At 36.3% G+C, this 20,969-nt stretch overlaps 8 protein-coding genes across 8 annotated transcripts; 5 read left to right on the forward strand and 3 right to left on the reverse strand. All coding sequences in view use genetic code 12, as the record gives it.

Annotated features, from left to right (window-relative positions):
* Positions 1-420: 420 nt before the first annotated feature.
* Positions 421-1,845, forward strand: DEHA2F00198g (DEHA2F00198p; the record flags this gene model as incomplete). Its single annotated transcript, XM_002770673.1, has 1 exon — positions 421-1,845. One exon carries the CDS (start codon positions 421-423, stop codon positions 1,843-1,845), a length of 1,425 nt encoding a protein of 474 aa, XP_002770719.1.
* A 1,126-nt stretch (positions 1,846-2,971) lies between these two features.
* DEHA2F00220g (DEHA2F00220p) lies at positions 2,972-3,748 on the forward strand (the record flags this gene model as incomplete). The annotated part of the gene is made up of 1 exon (XM_460371.1): positions 2,972-3,748. The coding sequence occupies one exon, from the start codon at positions 2,972-2,974 to the stop codon at positions 3,746-3,748; it is 777 nt and encodes a 258-aa protein (XP_460371.2).
* A 104-nt stretch (positions 3,749-3,852) lies between these two features.
* DEHA2F00242g (DEHA2F00242p) lies at positions 3,853-4,179 on the forward strand (the record flags this gene model as incomplete). The annotated part of the gene is made up of 1 exon (XM_002770674.1): positions 3,853-4,179. One exon carries the CDS (start codon positions 3,853-3,855, stop codon positions 4,177-4,179), a length of 327 nt encoding a protein of 108 aa, XP_002770720.1.
* A 3,830-nt stretch (positions 4,180-8,009) lies between these two features.
* Positions 8,010-9,971, reverse strand: DEHA2F00264g (DEHA2F00264p; the record flags this gene model as incomplete). Its single annotated transcript, XM_460372.1, has 1 exon — positions 8,010-9,971. The coding sequence occupies one exon, from the start codon at positions 9,969-9,971 to the stop codon at positions 8,010-8,012; it is 1,962 nt and encodes a 653-aa protein (XP_460372.1).
* A 1,867-nt stretch (positions 9,972-11,838) lies between these two features.
* DEHA2F00286g (DEHA2F00286p) lies at positions 11,839-12,129 on the reverse strand (the record flags this gene model as incomplete). The annotated part of the gene is made up of 1 exon (XM_460374.1): positions 11,839-12,129. One exon carries the CDS (start codon positions 12,127-12,129, stop codon positions 11,839-11,841), a length of 291 nt encoding a protein of 96 aa, XP_460374.2.
* Positions 12,130-12,248: 119 nt separating this feature from the next.
* DEHA2F00308g (DEHA2F00308p) lies at positions 12,249-14,177 on the forward strand (the record flags this gene model as incomplete). Its single annotated transcript, XM_002770675.1, has 1 exon — positions 12,249-14,177. The coding sequence occupies one exon, from the start codon at positions 12,249-12,251 to the stop codon at positions 14,175-14,177; it is 1,929 nt and encodes a 642-aa protein (XP_002770721.1).
* A 3,193-nt stretch (positions 14,178-17,370) lies between these two features.
* On the forward strand, positions 17,371-19,116 carry DEHA2F00330g (DEHA2F00330p; the record flags this gene model as incomplete). The annotated part of the gene is made up of 1 exon (XM_460375.1): positions 17,371-19,116. One exon carries the CDS (start codon positions 17,371-17,373, stop codon positions 19,114-19,116), a length of 1,746 nt encoding a protein of 581 aa, XP_460375.2.
* Positions 19,117-19,270: 154 nt separating this feature from the next.
* Positions 19,271-20,785, reverse strand: DEHA2F00352g (DEHA2F00352p; the record flags this gene model as incomplete). The annotated part of the gene is made up of 1 exon (XM_460376.1): positions 19,271-20,785. One exon carries the CDS (start codon positions 20,783-20,785, stop codon positions 19,271-19,273), a length of 1,515 nt encoding a protein of 504 aa, XP_460376.2.
* Positions 20,786-20,969: the final 184 nt, after the last annotated feature.

Below are 20,969 nucleotides of genomic sequence, written 5' to 3' on the forward strand. Positions count from 1 at the left end.
TGTCCCCGTACTGTTCATGGATCTCATTCATATCAGGAAAAAGTATCGAAAATGGACATGACTACTTAACGTGTGAGAGAAAAAAAAGGACAAACAGATACTTAGTTGTTCCCTTTTTAAGTGTTTTTTTTCTTCTGATGGCTGGTAAGCAAATTTTACTGGCTCTGTGCTGGTTCAGTGGGTTAGTGCTGGTAAAAATTATGAATAATGCTGGAAATTTTGGTTATGCTTGTTGGAAGAATCCACCCAAAGCAGTAGGTTGCAGCCTAACTTCGCACACGAATGCAGAAAGACCTGCTGGCTAACCATCCGACCATGCATCCTCCTGCAATTGTTCTCTCTTAATTTATTGAATTTTGGTATGTTAGCTATTAGTATATTATTATACTTAGTCTCTACTATTATTTACCTAATATATTAATGAGGTGGATTGGTGTCTACGGTTCAATTTTTCCCAATGAATTATCTGCAACTGGAGTTGTAATGACTTACTGGACCGATAAAAGTCCTTCAATATTTATCAATACATTTTCAGTTATTGTAATAGCAGTTAATTGTTACAACGTGGCATGTTTTGGTGAAGTTGAATTCTGGTTTGAGATGCTGAAACTTCTGTTAGTCATCGCTTTAGTTCTTTCAGGGATAATTCTTGACCTTGGTGGTATTAAAGATCAAGAAAGACTTGGGTTTCGCTATTGGATATATCCTCGTCCATTCGCCGCATATTTCGCTACTGGTAGTTTAGTTCGATTCATTGATTTTTGGAAGGCAATTACGACAGTGGTATATTCTTTCGGAGGTGTACAAACAATGTTTATTGTTTTTGCGGGTGAAGCCCTCTATCCCCGGAGAACAACCTACAGAGCAGCTAAAAGAATATTCTTTCGTGCCTTCATAATGTATTCAAGTCCTGTTTTTGTATTAACCTTGATTGTTCCATATAATAATCCGCTGATTGCAAGTTCCACAGGTAGCGCTGCAGGCTCACCTTTTGTTGCTATGAAAAGAGTAGGCGTGAAGGGATTTCCTCATATTATTAATGGAGTTGTTTTAACATCGGCCTTGTCAGCACAAAATAATGCTATTGGTGAAGGTTCACGTTATTTGTATGTTTTAGCAGCGAAAGGGCAAGCTCTACAAAGTTTCCTTAAAGTTAATAAGAATAAGTTACCATACGTTGCAACAATAGCTATTGGTATGTTTTTGCCACTTGCCTATATGTCAGTTTCTCTGGGTGCAGATAATGTTCTTGGCTGGTTCACAAGTTTAATACTGGCTTATCTTTTGTTAAAGTGGATTACCATAGCTGTAAACCACATATTATTGTCAAGAGCTATGAGAAACAAGAGTATTCTAGAGATTTATTACCTTATAGATTCAAAATCGCAGGTTTCGCATCTTAGTTCTCCCTTTTTTTGGTCGGTTATTTTCTTGTTAACGAGTGATTTTGCTAATTTTCTTCATGGTAACTTTGTAATTTCGTCTTTCATTAGTGCTTATCTAATTATTCCAATAAGTTTAGTGTTATACTTTGGATACAAATTTATCAAGAAGATGAAGATTAAAAATTCAAGCAAAATAAAATTGAAACAATTGTTTCAGCATGTCGTTAATAATCCTGAGCCACCTTTCCCAAAGAAAAGACCTTGGGAATATATAGCAGCGATATGGGATAGAAGCTTGTGTTATCTAGAAGTAGGTGATGGTCGTGTAAGCAATCTATCAACTATTATACTAGATGTTCTACTTAATCTCTACCTCAAACATGTAATTATATTATTCATAGCCTCTTTATATATACAAATATTAAGATACAAGCTCATTCACTATCAAATTCAAATATAAATTAAAGCTAGACTTAAGCTTCATGTTTAAGCTAAATATTCAAGTACTTTTTCCGCTAATAATATGTAAAATTACAAAGAACTTGATACAAGCCCCTAAATTCTTCTATTGAGTTCTTATTCAACATTTCTCTAGATATCTATCGATGCGTTGAAGATTGACAACTTGAAATGCGATAGTTCCAGGTGAAAACAGACACATATACTTTTGAAAGATTTGCTTATCCTCTAATTGAATGCTAGGCTCGAAGGTTCTATTGCTTTGAGTGATGAGGAAGGTTAGTAATTTCGTGCCATCTCTGGGACATAATTTGGTGTGCCTCAACTATACTGTTTTCATAATTTCTGCTGCTGGTTTTCTCATAAGAATTGGAAGCGACTGCTGGACCTCCCATATGTCTCTAAAATAACACTGCCCTTCGACTGGCTATAGCCGCGATATGCGGACTTCCAAAGAATATGATATACCCGGATTTGGTATTGTCAATATAATCAAACGCATTATTCTTGAATTCCGTGTACAATTCGTCCACCCCCAATATTGTGCATGCAAACATCCGTGCTACCTTCTTGATACTGCCTTCATGAATTTCCCGCTTTTTTTCTCTGTGATATGAACATACTTCTCAACCATCTTTGTTACGGCTCGGTCCACTTCTTCCTTATCTGAATGGTACCACTGCGTTTTGAAGAACTTCGTTTTCACCGAACTTGCAGAACGTATAGAAAAACCGTGCAGCCAAGCTTGCGTACATTCTCAGTGTTGTTTCTATATATGGTGATTTTATAAGTCCCATTTCGACCATCTTACTGTGTATGTAATTGCCAGCCTGCAAATAAGGCCGTCTCTTTAATATGTATTCCAGGATTGAATCCCGGATTCCAATGTTCTTCTCAGACGTTTTCTGTTGCAATATATGCAGGATACCCCATGCCATAGTAGGCGTTGTGCCCGTGCGAGGTGCGGGTTGTCAGTTTTTACATGATTTTTGTGCGACTAGTTAAGACATTTAATTATGTAATGGTTCATAAACTTACACAAGCCATTACAAGGAAGGGTAACCCAATCAAAGATTATAAGGATAACAAGTAACACCATAGTCATATCTATAACATAATGCCCGTGTATGTATTTTTCAGGGGTAGATATTGATATTATCACATACTATGACCCTGAGAATCGATGCATTACAATAAGCATTGATCTATTTATTAGAGTTCTCAATAACTATGAACAAAACACAAGGGTCTTTTTGGACACTCACTTGCTTAAGATTCGGGGTAATGAAGATGAGCAAGAACGTCGTGCAGAGAAACTAGTGTCTAAGGGTAATGCATCTGTGGACCTCGGGAATATGCCTTTTATACCTATTGTTGTGTATACTAGTCGTGCATTGATTACTGCTGAATTTAGGGAGATGAGTAGTGATGATTTCAAGGAAGCCTATCTTGGTCCGCTTGATAGTGTTATTAGAGAATCATGTATTAGGAGTCTACCTTTGGTACGCCAGTATAAGTATCCACTGGGCGATGCAATGCGTATGGAACAAACTATCCAAGAATACTTTAATGAAATAGCAATTCCGATCAGGCAGCTTTATCGTGATGTTGGTGATGTGAACAATTATTTTGGTAGTCCCTCAATTGTAAGACCTGCATTGGATCAACGAAGAATAATACAGCCCGATATTATTCATATGAGAAGCGAGTCGGATTCAGATATGCAATATCCCGAGATTGTTTTCGGGATAGGTGATTACAAAACAGGAGTCTATAAAATGATGGAAGGCTTCGAAGAATTCAAGACAGCTATTCTGAACCGAAGAAGATTGAGGCTGCATTCCATTGGGAAATTCTTTCCAGATAGAGAGTGGTCGCCTAGAGTATTATTGCGTTGGTTCTAAGCAAATATATCTACAAAGCTTTCCTCTGCGGAACAGATAGGATTCTTATTTCAGACCGCCAAACATTTTCAGGATTCTTCAAGTATGAAATAGTGGATGGCGAAATGATTATAGACTACCATATCATCCATGATCCAGAAACTGTGGAGGATGGTATTACTTTGAGGTCGGCTATAGCGGGATTTTTTTATAAAAGTGTTGGTGATGCAGCCGATACAAAGGCCAGGTTGATGGAAATTTTTAGTGTTGCCAGCAGCACCGATGTAAAAAGTATTAAAGAACTGGATCCATTTTTCAATGTTCATCCTAGAGACCCATCTGGATCTTCGGGAAAATTGGATAGACCTGGGTTTTCAGGCAACTTAGACTCGGTAAAAGAAAATGACAGTAGTGATAACTTTGATGCCATTGATGGTAACACATATTGTTGAGTGATATACGATGGTGCAGAATTTTATCCTGATTTGAAACTCCCATTCCCTGTTTTTGTCAAACCATACTATTATTCTAGTCGGTTGTGGGAAGAAGATGATTTGATGTGTTTCCATATACCAGAAACAAAGGATTATTATGGGATTTTCTTCAATGAACTTGCAATCAATGAAAAAATTGCTAGTTCTCAATTCGCTTCTAATTTCCCAAAGCTCCTTGTTTCTGGTTATTGGAACGGGCTTTCTGATCATCCGATGCATATATTTGAATACCTTGGGAAGGAGGTCCCAGAAGAAAAGTGGAATAACAAAGAAGTGTACGAAGTTATCAAGTCAAGACTCGAAGAGCTTCATCTGATAGGAATCTCGCATAATGATATTAGGCTCGCCAATATTCATGTGTCTGTTTCTGGTAAGATATCTTTGATAGATTTTGGATTATCGGACTGCACAAATAATGAAGAACACAAGAAGAATGATTTTGAGACTCTTGATTACATATTGAGAGCAAATGGTTCTAATGAAAATTATAAGCATGCCAATCTAAGCTGGATAACCACTGAGAGTTGAACTCAGATAAATCGCGCCACATGCGAGTGTTCTAGAGTTGATAGCGAAGCTATATCTGCTGATAGAGCAGATGAATATGACAAATATGGAAATGATGGTAGTTCTTCTAATGAAGAAGTATTTGATGAAGGGAGTTCAGGAACGTTTGATACCCGAACAACGATAGAAGATACTGCTTCAACAAAACATCACAAAGATAATGCATACCTATAAGCTATTTTTTTATCTTATTCATTTGAATCTTGATATTTGTCAGGTATTATTGGATTAAAGATTCGACAAAAGTGTTGTGTTTATTTTTCCTTCTCTCAGTATAGGCATTCACCTGCCTGGAACTTGTCTAATGCCTTATAACTCTCACTCTCACCTTTCAACTCCCTAACACTTCCACACTTTTTCTGTTAACTATTATTGTCTAGAAATGACTTAATACATAACTTGCTTGCATAAAACTCGTAATTGCTGGTCTATGAGTTGAGTGGGATGCTTGAATCAGCAATGGAAAGGCTAGAGCGATATCACCACCCCCAATTACATTCTTGACCCTAGAAATTTCTCAAAATTTGCGGCACCTCTAATAATTGCTAGAATAACCCCACCCCCTGGAACAAGACTTGAAACTATAACATCTAATAATACAATACCGGGAACCACACATAATGAACGAATTTTCCAGCTGATCGTACTTTATTTACTCCCATGAGGATTGTTGAAATAGCTTGTCCAATTTGGCTGTTTTTAAGTCTTCCATTATGCCTCCATCATACCCTTGACTGACTGCTTAAAGTACCCACCCCAAGAATCTATTTAATTCTAAAAGATAGTGATATTGAAGCCACCATTTTGTTAGCTTTGTTTAATGTCTTCGAAAGCAATATCCATATTCCCATCTTCAATGACATTTATTTGAAGTAGAAATGTAGAAGGTGAGTTTCATGACGACCTCTGATAAACTGGAATTTAAGATCAATGGGTCTGTAAGGGTTTTTTTCAACGGCGTAAATTGCGAGATTTATCTCCGTGGCTATGTTAGTGAAGCTAAAAAGCATTATGAGTTCATCTCATTCTGATCATAATTATTACTTGACTTCAGGTATGTCCGAATTTGTCGAATATACTCATTCTGATATACTTGGAGAAGAAGCATAAAAGAACCACATCGTTTCAGTGCAGACTTTTGCCTGCCTTTGAATTTCTTGCCAAGAAAGTCTGCGATACCAATTTTTATATTGTGGTGCCAGCATGGAAGATTATGTTCCAATTCTAGCTACAAGCTGTGGGTAGGCACCAATTTCTTACGAACTACGATGCAACAACTGGTAAAGTTGACATGGAAAGCTTGAGGAAAGCTATTGCAAATGCGACAAAACGGTCTGTGTTCGCCTTTCGGCTATCTGCCACAATCCTACCGGAACAGTTTTTACAGTGGAAATATGGAGCGAGATTGCTCTTCTAGTTATGGAGAATGATCTGATCCCAGTTCTTGATTCAGCATCTCCTGGTTATCTCAGGTGACAGTGAAACTGATTCCTATCGCAATTAAAAAATTTTAATGAAGGATTGCAGTTTCTTGCGTGTCAATATTTTTCAAAAACCCTCTGTTTATACTCTGAGCGTATTGGTGCTCTTCGCGTTGTTCTTGGGAGTTCAGACTACGTTCCTACCCCAAATGAGTGTTTACGGTCGACCCTTCGTTCAGAGATGACATGCCCTCGCGCGTACGGGCCTCGCTTAGCCAACCTAATCGGACTTACGCCTCAGCTTAAAAGCAAATGGAGATAGGAGTTAAAGGCAATGCTTCAAGACATGGTTGACAGAAGAAAATAATATTTCATGTCTTTGTTGATGCCGGTATTACTTTGGATTTGGCACATTTATTGTCGCAGAGTGGGGGGGACAATGTGAAATATTTCGTTGATAGTTTGGTGACGGTGCTTGCTGAATGATCGTCATCAAACAATTAGCAGATGCAGAGTTCTCATACTTTTGATTCTTCCGTTTATCTTCGTACGTGCGTCGTTGCTGATACGAAAACTTGTTGAGTTCGTTCATTCCATAGAAAAAAATATACCTTTAATCCATGCAGCTGAACATATTTTTTGCGTGCCATCGAAACTCCTCGTATAGCTCGTCCACCATCAACATCCCATCTGGTAGGAAATTTCGGACCGTGTTATGGTATTCTCGGACCAAGAATCTAACCAACTTGCTTAGGTCACTCGTACTGAACCTAACCGAGCCGATCATCACCTTTTGGTTATCCTGCTGGTTGACTTTCGTCTGGAATGCCGGCAACGTCCTATTGAATTTATGGTTGTATGACTGTGTGGACTCAAATGCCTGGTATGCTAGAGTCTCCCAGTTTTTGATAATCTCCATGGCGTTGTTTCTCATCAACATATCGTCTGCCATGGCCAACTTCAAGAAATAGTTGATGCCGTAAAGGATTTTGGCCCCCACCTTCGACTGCGCAAACTTATCATCAGGAAGCATCAACGAGATAATCACGGCTTTCATAAACGTTCCAGTAGTGTCCTCTTCCACCACAATATACCTCTCGATCATCTCTATCACCGCTCGCTTAACCACCTCGTCGGTTGGATTGATTACCTCGATGATTCGGTTACCGCATACCTTGGCAAACGTGTAGAAAAAGCGGCCGGCGTAGTTTGCATATATCACCTGGGTCGTAAAGAGAACCGGAACCTTCAATATTCCCTCTCGCAACATCCGGTTGTAAAGAGGATGCGTGCCCCTCAAATGTGGTCTGTCCTGGAGAATATACTTCTTGACGGCCTCAAACACCGGTATGCTTTCTTCCTTGTTTTCGCTGTGTAGGTACTGCGGGTATCCCTTTCCGTAATATAGGTTGGCGTTGATTGTGCGGAGGAACTTGTCCTCGTGCCGGAGATGGGTATGCGGGCCTTCGATGGTTGTCATTGAAGTGGGCGGTTTGGTGTCTTCTTTTTCGCGGTAAAAATAGGAAAAGCCGCACTTTTGGTTGGGAATTGCATATCCGGTTGTTCTGAAGACGTGCCGTTGGAAGTTACAATTGACCCTGTGTTCCATTCTAAGATGATGATTAATGTGTGACTTTGAGGCATGATTGAAGCAAAGCTTGCAAACATTTAGCTTAGATTCTTTGACTCGCATTGGCAGTTTGCCGCAAATAGTTTGCCATGCGACACTTATCTCGCAGCTTACCATCTACTTAATATATACGTGTATTTTATATATCAACCCATACGTTCTTCATTTAACTATTCATATTCGTTTGGAGTAGGCTGACCAAATATACCACACAATTGTTGGTGTTCACTCTTGATCCTCTCAGGGTTAGCACTCACTGGATTGGAACCTAATTTATCTTCTGTGTATTCTGAGTATCCAAAATCAATAAAATATACCTTCCCTTGAGAATATAAAATATTCCTTGGGCTTATATCTCCATGTATTATGTTATAAAGGTGGATTATATTCAATTGTTCTTTAGCTTTCTCATAGGTTTCTTCATCGCGTGGTAGAGTCTCTTTAGCCAAATACTTCAATACGATAAATGGTCCCAATGCGTGATAATGATTTCCTATAAAGAATCTCCCGTATACAGGTTCTTGAGCAATATAAACGCTGTTAAACTTAAAATTAGGTAAAAGCCGTTCATATGCTCGCTTCTCACATAAATATGCTCTTCGACAATTATCAAACATGTCGTGCTTTTTTATTACGTATTTACTATGATCTCTCTTTGCTTTGGCAGGGTCAAATACTTTAACAACCAATTCTACAGTTTCATCGAAGTCTTCCTTGAGATACATTTTTACGTCTTTAGAGTTGACTTTGAAAAGTTGAGAATTAAACGTAACCCCGCTTTGTACATCAATACGTTTGAACTCTCCAAGTGTAATCTTTGGCTCAATGACATGTAGTTTTCTCATAAAAGCGCTGTAATTATTTTTGTAAATTTGATCAGCTTTCTCACCTAGACCGTCTAAATATGTCAAGTACTCCTCGTCTGACTTACGAACATAGTCATAAATTGCATCTAGTCCTCTTTTAACGTCGTTTAATTGGTATTCGTTAGCACTAAATGCCTCATAGATGAATGAAATTAGCCCTCCTCTCAACGTAAGGCCAGATGATTGACAATCTAGAATTCTATAATTCAAGGCTATGAATTTGCAGTTTCCAGGGCCTGTAAGTTTTTGATGGACTATTTCCATGCTTCGTTCTATATCTATTTCGATCAAGATAGTTGTATATGAGTCGGTCAACATGCCTTTGTTTGTGTGGTCAGAGAACATTTCCGCAACAACTTGAATCATAAAACTTACCATTCGTGGTTCCGTAAAATCTACCACCTTTTCACCTTTCAAGATTGGTAACTTTTTTACCTCCACGATAGCAAGAGATCTTCGATGTTTCCATTTATCATACGCCACGACATCTGGGTGCGAATGAAATATATCATTAGATTGATGTGGTACTTTGGTGTTGACTCCTGTTCGACCTGCAGTATTTTTGGTACGGACATTAATCTCAAAATATAATAGTGCTGCTACGTATTCACATATAGGGTTGAATAGATATTTTTTAAAATTTTCTTTATATGTATCTTCATCAGTGGATGAAATATCTGTCACAAGCATATAATCTTCTTTAAAGCAAACTCCAAGTAATTTTGTAAGTATTCTTTTAGGTTCATCTTGATTAAAATTACTCGAGAATATTTCAGTTTTCAAGATATTTTCCAAATTAAATGCCAATCTACCTTCCGGAATTATTTTGTTGAATGATTTAAATTCAAGTTCAGAAAAAGTTTCAATAAGGACATTGTCTGTACCATGACTGGAACCAATAGCACGAAGACTATCGGGATTCAATAATTTTCCATCTTTGCCTTGAAATTCATATTCGGTAAACGGCATGACACAAAGGAAGATAAATAATTCTCTCCATTCATCTGGATGGTTTTTAAAGTACCATTTTTGACTTTGAGGCTCCAAATCCACATCAGAGATATTTTCAATTCCAAAAAATTTGTACACCATTTCGGTATGGCTGATATTTTGATGCGTACTTTTATCGAATAATGTTCTATAGTTGAATTTGGTAATCTCAAATAGATCAATATCAGCATCAACATCAATATCCATGTCCTTGTCTTCACCGCCTCCTTCCAAAATATATCTCCTAATACTATTAGGAAAAGTGTTGTTATTCATCGTGATTATATTGATGCGAGCAAAAACATCATTATTCTTTCTTGTGGGACCTCCTCAATTTATAGCAAATTAATTAAAGTTAGCATAAAAGAAATACTTGTTTCAAGTTTCATCTAGGAAATAATTGCATTTTGTGGGGTTATTGAAATGCGAACATCACGAAAAAAGGTTTGGTATTACCAAGATTGACGAGTTTAGTAAGATCGTAGTTGATAACCAGGAAAATGCTGATGTGGACTATGGAAAAAGACAGAAATTTTATGAACAATTTTGATATGATGAATTCTAGGGGACTACTATACTTTACATAGTTAATTGATTAAATAGCATGACGATCCCAAGTAGCGCAACCTGTAAAATGTTGCGTGCGACACATCAAAAACAACAGATTGCAAGTAATGGTTTGACAATAAATTAAAAGTGCTGATTTACATTCGCATTTTACGACGTTGACTACTTATCTATCATATAGGTTTGCACACGTTAATTCTAGTTGATGTGTTGTGGCATCGAATGGTTACAATATGAAAAGCTCAAGTGCATTTTTTTAGTGGAAGCTCGCAAATAATAAAATCTTTCAACAGAGCGAACAACCATAAACGACTGCAATTATGTGCTTTACTAAAATTCTTCGATAACGTAATACAATCTTACCTTCTTTTTTTTTTCCAGTTTACAAACATTTACGACATTGCACCCACCATATTGCACCGCGACATTGCACCCAAACGGGTGTGCACGTTAACTATGGGAAAAACGCGCAATCTCCAAGTGCAGGCGATAGTTGATAGAATGTCATCACGGACAATGGAACAATCCACGGCATTCACTAAATATCTCTTGTTAAATCTCTCGGAAAAAGGGTTAAGAATGTTTCTGTCATGTGTTAAAACAGAAACCCCATCAATCTCAACATGCGTATACCATATGCTTCCATTTTTGTTGCAGATGCAGGGTTCAATATTTTCAAAAAAGGACAGCTCATCTGTCGTCGAGATTCCATTCGTGCACGCGTTAAATGCATGTGACCTTTTTGAAAGAAATGAGTATAAGGCGAAAGCGCAACACAAAACGATGGTTTCGGTTCTCAAAATCACCCTAAATAATTATTAGCATTGTGGCACATATAGACTATATATGAGGTTATGTTTCAATTCTAACATTCTAAAAGACGGACATTAAACATATCTCAATTTTGGCCTAAAACTATTACTTTCAAATTTCTAAAATTTTTGAAAATAGTCCTCAGTTTTATGATTTTTCATATTTTTTAGCACAAATTTCAAAATTATAAAAATCAACGTCTCAACTTTAAAGAATCACTCTTACAAGTATATATTCTTCACGGAATATAGTCTACATGATATAAATATATCACTGCATGGTCTAGTATGTGAATTAGAGGAACGGTTCCAGTCTCAAAATGTCACCCAAAAACTTTTGTAGGGTCCCTTTTTTTTTTCGCGGAGTCAGGCTGCCAATTTTAATTAGGCTCGTCAGGGTTCCAATACCTTTCATTAATATCTTGTAAGGTCTCCGTATACATCAATTCCCAATAATGACCAGTGATATTTCTATCATCAGGTAGTATATAAGAGGCATTATAAACAAGTTTAGGAAAATTCTGAGAAAGTGAGAAATCACATTTGTAAGTTTTCGCACTTTTTTCTCAGAAAGTTTCTTAAAATTCAGAATCCAAAACCGATATTTTTATCTTGAAAACTTGAACCGTGTAGGATAGACCTCATATTCAATATTTATTCTTCTCAGCATTTGAGAATACGAAGGTAAGTTGTTATTATAGATATCTATTGGATGTATATGGGTTTTTTATGTGTTATAATGATAACTGTAGAACGGTGTCATATCACGCTTCCACCCAATTGCAGGGTATAGTTTTAAAACCTGGAATAGCCATGCTGAACCTGTGGTGAACAGTTCTCAAACTCGGAGTAGGATCCCTGGCAACTAGAACGTAGGTCTGCATCATGACATGCATAGCTTGTGCGACCAGTAGTGGCTTTGGTCTATGAATAACCTCTTCGATTGTTGCATTCCTGCTATACTTTGCAAACGTACAGAACCGACCGGCCAACTTTGCATATAACACTCTTGTCTGATACAAGTATTTTGGCTTCAATATTTTCATTGCACTCATTTTACTGAATATGCTGTGGCTGCTCTCATGTGGACTTACATAATCAATTTCAAGGAAGGGTAACCCAATCAAAGATTAAGGGATGAACAATAAACACCTTATTGAATATCTATAACATTATGCCACGAATGTATTTTTCAGGGGTAGATAGTGATACTATCACTATCGATGATCCTAGCAACCGGTGCATTACAATAAATCCTGAACTATTTATTAGAGTTCTCAATAACAGGGAACTAAATACAAGAGTCTTTTTGGACACTCACTTGCTTAAGATTGGGGGTAATGAAGATGGGCAGGAACGTCGTGCAGAGAAACTAGTGTCTAAGGGTAATGCATCAGTGGGTCTAGGGAATATGCCTTCTATACCTATTGTTGTGTATACTAGTCGTGCATTGATTACTGCTGAATTTAGGGAGATGAGTAGTGATGATTTCAAAGAAACCTATCTTGCTCCGCTTGATAATGCTCTTAGAGAATCGAGCATTCGGAGTCGACCTTTAGCACAAGAATATAAGTATCCACGGGGAGATGCAATGCATATAGAACAAGCTATCCAAGAATACTTTGATCGAGAAATAGCACGAACAATCGATCATCTTTATCGTGATATTGGTGATATAACCAATCATTTTTGCAGTCCATCGTTTGTAAAATCACCATTAGATGGAAAAAGAGCGGTACAACCTGATATCATTCACATGTTAACTAAGTCGGATTTAAATACGCAATATCCCGAGATTGTTTTCGGGATAGGTGATTACAAAACAGGAGTCTATAAAATGACGCAAGGCTTTGAAGAATTCAAGACAGCTATTCTGAACCGAAGAAGATTGAGGCTGCATTCCATTGGGAACTTCTTCCCAGATAGAGAGTGGTCGCCTAGAGTATTATTTGCCTTGGTTCTAAGCAAATATATCTACCAAGCTTTCCTCTGCGGAACGGATAGGATTCTTATTTCAGACCACCAAACATTTTCAGGATTCTTCAAGTATGAAATAGTGGATGGCGAAATGATTATAGACTACCATATCATCCATGATCCAGAAACTGTGGAGGATGGTATTACTTTGAGGTCGGCTATAGCGGGATTTTTTTATAAAAGTGTTGGTGATGCAGCTGATACAAAGGCCAGGTTGATGAAAAGTTTTGATATAGCCAACAACACCGGGATAAAAAAACTTGAAGAGCTGGATCCATTTTTCAACGTTCGTCCTAGAGACCCTTCTGGATCTTCGGGAAAATTAGCGAGACGTGAATTTTCAGGCAACTTAGATTCGGTAAAAGAAAACGACGCCAGTGATAACTTTGATGCTATTGATGGTAACACATATTGTCGAGTTATATACGATTCCGCAGAATTTTATCCTGATTTGAAACTTCCATCGCCAGTTTTTGTCAAACTATACTACTACTCTAGTCGATTGTGGGAAGAGAATAGTTTGATGTGTTTGGAGATACCGGAAAAAGAGGGGTATTATGGCATGTTTTTCAACGAGCTTTTAATTAATGAAAGAATTGCTAAGTCAGAATTCGCTTCTAATTTCCCAAAGCTCCTTGTTTCTGGTTATTGGAACGGGCTTTCTGATCATCCGATGCATATATTTGAATACCTTGGGAAGGAGGTCCCAGAAGAAAAATGGAATAACAAAGAAGTGTACGAAGTTATCAAGTCAAGACTCGAAGAGCTTCATCTGATAGGAATTTCGCATAATGATATTAGGCTAGCCAACATTCATGTGTCTGTTTCTGGTAAGATATCTTTGATAGATTTTGGATTATCGGACTACACAAATAATGAAGAACACAAGAAGAATGATTTTGAGACTCTTGACTACATATTGAGAGCAAATGGTTCTAATGAAAATTATAAGCATGCCAATCGAGTTAATGGCGAAGCTATATCTGCTGATAGAGCAGATGAAGATGACAAATATGGAAATGATAGTAATTCTTCTAGTGAAGAAGTATTTGATGAAGGGAGTTCAGGAACTTTTGGTACCCAAATAACGATAGAAGATATTGCTTCAAAATCATCACAAAGATAATGCATACTCACAAGCTATTTTTTTATCTTATTCATTTGAATCTTGATATTTGCCAGGTATTATTTGACCAAAGATTCGACAAAGTTGTTGTGCTTGTTTTTCCTTCTCAGTATACGCATTTACCCGCCTGGAACTTGTCTAATGCCTTACAACTCTCACTCTCATCTTTCAACTCCCTAGCACTTCCACACTTTCTCTGTTAACTATTTATTAGCTAGAAATGACTTAATACATAACTTGCATGTGGTCTATGAGTTGAGTAGGATACTTTTATAAGCAATGGAAATGCTAGAGCGATATCACCACCCCAATTACATTCTTGACTCTAGAAAATTTTCAAAATTTGCGGCACTACCAGCCCCTAATAATTGCTAGAATAACCCCACCCCCTCAAACAAGACTTGAAAATATAACATCAATTAATACAATACCGGGAACAACACATAATGAACCAATTTTGCGGCTGTTTGTCATCGTACTTTATTTACTCCCATGAGGATTGTTGGAATAGCTTGTCCAATTTGGCTTTTTTTAAGTCTTCCATTATGCCTCCATCATACCCTTGACTGACTGGTTGAAGTATCCACCCAAAGAATTTATTTAATTTTAAAAGATAGGGATATTGAAGCCACCATTTTATTAGCTTTGTTTAATGTCTTCGAAAGCAATATCCATAGTCCCATCTTCAATGAACGTTTATTTGAAGTAAAAATGTAGAAATTTCAATGTTATTGGCAAGTTTGTTGCCATTGAAAGCTAAATATGTTGGTTTTCCAAATTCATTTTCAATAACCAGAGAATTTGGTGAGCATGAGATTAGAATACACTCTATTTGTTAATACTTTAGAAATTGTATGAGGAGAATATATACCAATCCCTGGAAGACAATTATGGGCATTATGCATTTGTTGTTAGGCATTACGCCGCTTCTATGCCTGTTCTTTTCTTCAGAGGGAAGCATTTTTAAGAGGATTGGCCGGTCCAGATTTCCCAAGTTTTCCTAATAGCCTAGCAGAAAAAGAACATATTGGTAGGGCAAAATTGGAAGATGTGGAACAGAGTGGAGGAAGATCTGCATTGCAGGGATTTGGGTTGGAAAATTTTGATGAGGAATCAGGGCACACAAGGGGAGCTAAGATAGCCATTAAAAAGGCTAACGATTTGTTATTTTATTAATCAAATTATCAAAATAACTATTCATAAGTAAACTGCATATATTTTTGTCTGGGTTAAATCAGTTTTCTATGGAAGAGGTTATATAGTACATTTTTATCAAATAAAATCAACATTTTAATGGCTTAAAAATATCAACTATTCAAACTTATTATCCTTAATCACAATTAAAGTGTTATAAGTTTATAAATTTTGATATAAATGATTCTATAGTTATATAAATACGTCAATTAAATTTGAAATGGAAAGGATAATATATCAGCAATACCAGTTACGCTTCCAGTAAAGCTCGCAACATTTAAATAGAAGAGATCAGGCCTATTTTCGTTTTTAAAAATTCCTTCAAAGGCTTAAATAGACAATCTCACTAGTTTTCTTTGTAATATCGTAACATTTAAAGATGTTGCTTTGATACTATAAAAATATCCTGTTTTAGTATAATTGACAAAAAAATAAAAGTTATGTGTCTTAGTATTTCCTTCATTTGGATCTCATTAAAAATATATTCAATTAAATAGAGTTATCCCTTATCCTGAACTCCAAGATCGATAGCTACTACATAATCATCTACGGGAAAATTCCTAAATTCGGAATAATTTTTTTCCTTAAATCTCTCGATAGTTCACATTCTGACTCTTATCGAATAATGTCCTATAGTTGAATTTGGTAATCTCATATAGATCAATATCAGCATCAACATCAATATTCACATCCATATATTCACCGCCGCGTTGCAAGATATATCTCCTAATACTATTAGGAAAAGTGTTATTCATCGTGATTAAATTAAACCCAACAAAAGCTTTCATTATTCTTTCATATGGGACCTCCTCATTTTATAGCAGATTAATTAAAGTTAGCATAGAAGACTTGTTTCAAGTTTCATCTAGGAAATAATTACATTTTGTGAGGTTATTGAAATGCGAACATCCACGATGAAATCTTTTTATTACCAAGATTGACGAGTTTAGTAAGATCGTAGTTGATAGCCAGAAAGATGCTGATGTAGACGATGGAAGAAGACATATATTCTATAAGACAATTCTGATATGCTGAATTCCAAGGGGACTACTATACTTTATAGTTATTGACTAAATAGCATGACGATCCCACATAGCGTATCCTGCAAAACGTAGTGTGCGACACATTAGAAATAACAGATTGCAAGTTATGGTTGTGTCAAACGACAATAATAGTTCTGATTTACATTCGAATTTAACGAATTATTTAATCGATCACATAGTTTGCACATGTTAATGCTTGATTCGTCTGTCTAGTCTCAAGTTGGAGATTCATATGCTGTGGCATTGAATGGTTACAATATGAAAAGCACAAATGCATTTGAAAATATTTAGCTCAGCAGCAAATAAGATAGATAAAATATTCCAACAGAGCGAACAACCATAAACGACTTCGTTCCTAATGTGCAATTACAAGAAAATGTGCTTTTCTTCTCTAAATGAAATAACTGACATGCAAAATTTAATTCTCGATCCCAGTCTTACTCATTCCTTAATCTTTTTATTTATATAGGTATATTTTAATAATCAAGATTATGACTAATAATACATGAGGTTATATTCAATTACATCCTTTCCACTTAGTAGGTCCTTCTCCTTGACCTATATTTACATCATTTAGTTTAATGAATTTAACATTATCATTAGGTTTAACAGCACATGGATACATAAATAATCTGGGATAGCACGAAGCATTTTGTGTCACAATAACCGTCATGACCTGTTATCTATGAATTTTCTGCGATTAGATAAGATATAAATCATATATATATACCGGAGACGCACTAAATCAGCCAATTTTGACATTACCAAAATTCTGCCTTAGGGTAAGCTAATTAGATATGTTTATTACTCACCGATTCAAGAAAGAAAGGTGTTTGGAGTGCAAAAGAAGGAAGAAAAAGTGTGAAAGCGTAGGAGAAAAATGTACATACTGTGAGAAAACAGGAAAAGAATGTCAATTTCAAGGCGTCAAAGAGTCGCCTTTTAAAAATGAACTAATGAAAAAGGTTCCGAAAAGAAAAGAAGTAAACTCGAAAAGACAATTTTCCACTGTTATTACTTCTATCGGTATACCACTCATTTTTGTTCCCTTGAGATCAATAACTACTACAATTGGATCGCCTTTGCTTCAGGAAGATACCAAAGTGGTTAACGCTTGGAACCATGATACCATAGCTGGTCATTCAATCTCCCTATTCGATTTTTTGCTTTCAAGTAAAAGAGTTGACTTAGTCAAAGCAGATGCTTGTAACGACGAAAAGGAGTTAGAAAGGAGTATTATAAATGCGATAGATCATTTGCCCAAAAATATAATCTCCAAGAATAGAGAGGGCAGAAAATACTCGATCGCAAAAGCCTCTAGAGTTCTGGGTATTTTATTAGACGACGTAAATCTTGAAGTGAATACAACGAGCCTACGAAATGTCTTATATGTAGCAGAGGCATCTATTTCGAGAGAGATAAAACACACGAAGTTCGTTAATTTACCAGAATCAATAAGTGGAAAATTCTCGGAGTACTTATTTAACCATTACCGTGTCGTCTCTTGCGGAAACCAAAAATTTGAAGATTCAAAAATTAGTATTCTAAGGGTGTGTCTTCCATTAATTATTGGCAATATAACTGTTCTTAAATGTGTCTTAGTTTTATCATTTTATGATTTACTTAATGGGGATTCTCCTGAGCTATTGGAAAAGGAGAATGAGATGCATGCTTTGCATGTTCAAGTTTTGGAGGAATTAAAAGATCGCCTCAATTACTATTCCTCTGTTTGCTGCGACCACTCTTTGTTGTGTGTTTTATTGTTACTCACAATAGAATTGATCAATGGGGCTAATGGACCATTATGGAGAAAATTACAAAAACTATCTTTGAGCATGATAGCATTGAGAGGTGGTGTCAAAAGGATATCTTCAAATATCACTGGTCTTTGTTTATTGAAGTTGCTAACTATGAGCTTATCAACCGGGATATCAATTCAGAGTTTGGACAGCAATAATGGGGATGCACTCAGTTTTAAAGATTTCCTGTCTTCCATGAGTACCAATAACCAGTTTCAGTTCTTTGATAACTTCAATTATAAATCTTCTCTTACCTTGAATGAATTAAAAGAGGTGATTGAAATTTATGGACATATATCATCTCTTCAAAGTTTAATGTCAGTGTCTCTTGATGCAAACAGAAATAAACATTTTTGGACTCCAGAGCATTTTATGAAGTATAAATCTGTGAGCTCAGCGAACTTGATCAGAGTCCTTCAGAATGCTGAAAAATTAGAAAAACATATAAGTATACGATGCAAGGAAACCCATTTGAATAACACTTCTCGTTGCCACGAAATACAAATGACTTTCGCGTTGAATGTCTCCAAATTATATATATATCAGATGGTCTATCACCAAGCTTCTGGGTCACCGAAGACTATTTTGTTGGTTAAAGAACTACTAATAAAAGCCGAAAGTGTGTTTGATGTTTTCAAATCAATACATGAACATGAAGTAAACAGCATGACTGTTATGATATTGCCACTATTTTGTCTAGGGGTTGATTTGATTTCGAAGGATGTTAGAGATTGGTATATTGATAAATTAAATCAGCTACTAGTAAAAACGAAGCGAAAAATGATAAAAACATCTATTGAGTTACTTCAAAAGGTTTGGAATTTAAATAGAGATGGTACTCTTTTTCTTGACTGGATTTCACTTTCTGCTGCAAATTGCTCTTATATTTCCTTAACTTGTTGAGTCATCGGGTATCTTTTTTAATTCGGCTTTCATAGCAATATTGCTTGATGTGATCACATCATGAATAATGACATAATTGTACCACGTTGCATGAGATACAAAACTTTTGAAATAGCAAATATGAATAGAAACTACACACATATATTTTGTTGTATTAGAGAACGTATCTAAAAGATGGGTTTTCTTGATCAGTTAGATCTCCGAAAGACAAATGTGCGTTATCTTCAGAATTGCTCGTACCTTGCAATTGGTCTTTCTTCTTATTTCTGAGGTAATAGATAACGAGTAGCGAACCTGCGCTGACAACGGTTAACACATAGGTACCAGCCATTACTCTTTTAGCAGTAATATAAATGGGAGCTTCACTTCCTATGAAAGCTTGTGGACCAATAATGTTACCAACACAAAACCCAATCAAGAAAGTAGTGTTGGCGGTAATCTTCTTTGTATGACCAGCGACATTCGAAGAAACAACAGAGCTCATACAAGCCCAGCTCGCAGTAGTTAAAAAGCTAACGAAGTATCCTGTTAACTTTGCTCCTTTTTGTGGCGCAAATGCTATCAAGCATATTCCAATATAAATTATACTGTTTATGAGGAAACTCGTTGCTAACCTGCTTGGAATTAAAATTTTGTTCACGTATGCAAAGAACAACGGAAAAACTATATCCACTCCACTGCCTACCATATTCAAAAGTAGCGCTTGGCCTGTAGGAAATTCAAATTCTTCATTTAATAAAATTGAGCCGAAATTCCCAATTGAACCATTTGTAATACCATATCCACACATATAAAAAAAGAACAAATAGATACATGGGTCGGTAAGCGCTTCCTTAAACTGTGTAGGTTTATAAACCTTACTACCAAACCCAGTCTTATTTTTTCTAATTCTCTCAACTGCATACTTCTTTTCCTCTTCATTCAAGAACCAAGCTTTAGTTGGGATATCTGGCACGTGAATGAAGGAGACTAAACCAAAAACAATAGTGATTACTCCAGTAACAACGAAAAGTAGTCTCCATGGAGCAAAGTGGAACAAAGTTTCATGTTTGTAGACCCCATAGGCTAAACCAGAACCTAGCATTGTACCGAAACCTTGTAAACCAAGCCAAATTCCACATCTGATATATTGTTCTTCCTTACGGTACCATTGAGATGTCATAAGCATATATGCAGGATCCATAAAGGCCTCAAATATGCCCAATAAGGTACGACAAAGTAAGAAACTTGCTGATGATTGACAAGCTCCGTGACAACAGATAATAATTCCCCAGCATACAACGGCTAGTGCCAAGGTTTTTGAAAGTGGAAATCTTTGCAAAAGCATATTGGCAGGATACTCGGAGAACAAATATCCAAGATAAAACGAGCTCCCTACCCAAGAATATTCTTGAGATGTCATGTTTAAATCAGTTCTTAATCCAACAATAGATGCATAAGAGTTTGTAGATTTATCCATAAGCTGACAAGACATCAATATACACATTATAGGTAAAATAAACATATCAATTTTTTTGACCAATTTCTTTTCTTTTGACGGATCTAAATCCATACATTCAGTCTCTAAACTAAACTTAAAAGCTTCATCGATATTCTTTAATTCTTCCTTTGACAGGAAATGAGTTACTTGAACATAAGTGTTCAATTTTTCAGTGGTATCCATTGACATTCTTCAGATACCTTAGGTTCAAGAGAGATTACCATATTTTTGAACTAGTGAGTCCCAGGAGCCTTTATACGTCTTTTTCGTGTCAGTGATAAAGCTTCAGATCGGATCTGCAGTTAGATAAGAAATCATTTAGCGACGGAAGACTTTGTCGCAATATTTCCTACTCTGTCAAAAATGACGACAA

The sequence above is a fragment of the Debaryomyces hansenii genome (genome assembly GCF_000006445.2).
Source record: "Debaryomyces hansenii CBS767 chromosome F complete sequence".
Taxonomy (NCBI): Eukaryota; Fungi; Ascomycota; class Pichiomycetes; order Serinales; family Debaryomycetaceae; genus Debaryomyces; species Debaryomyces hansenii.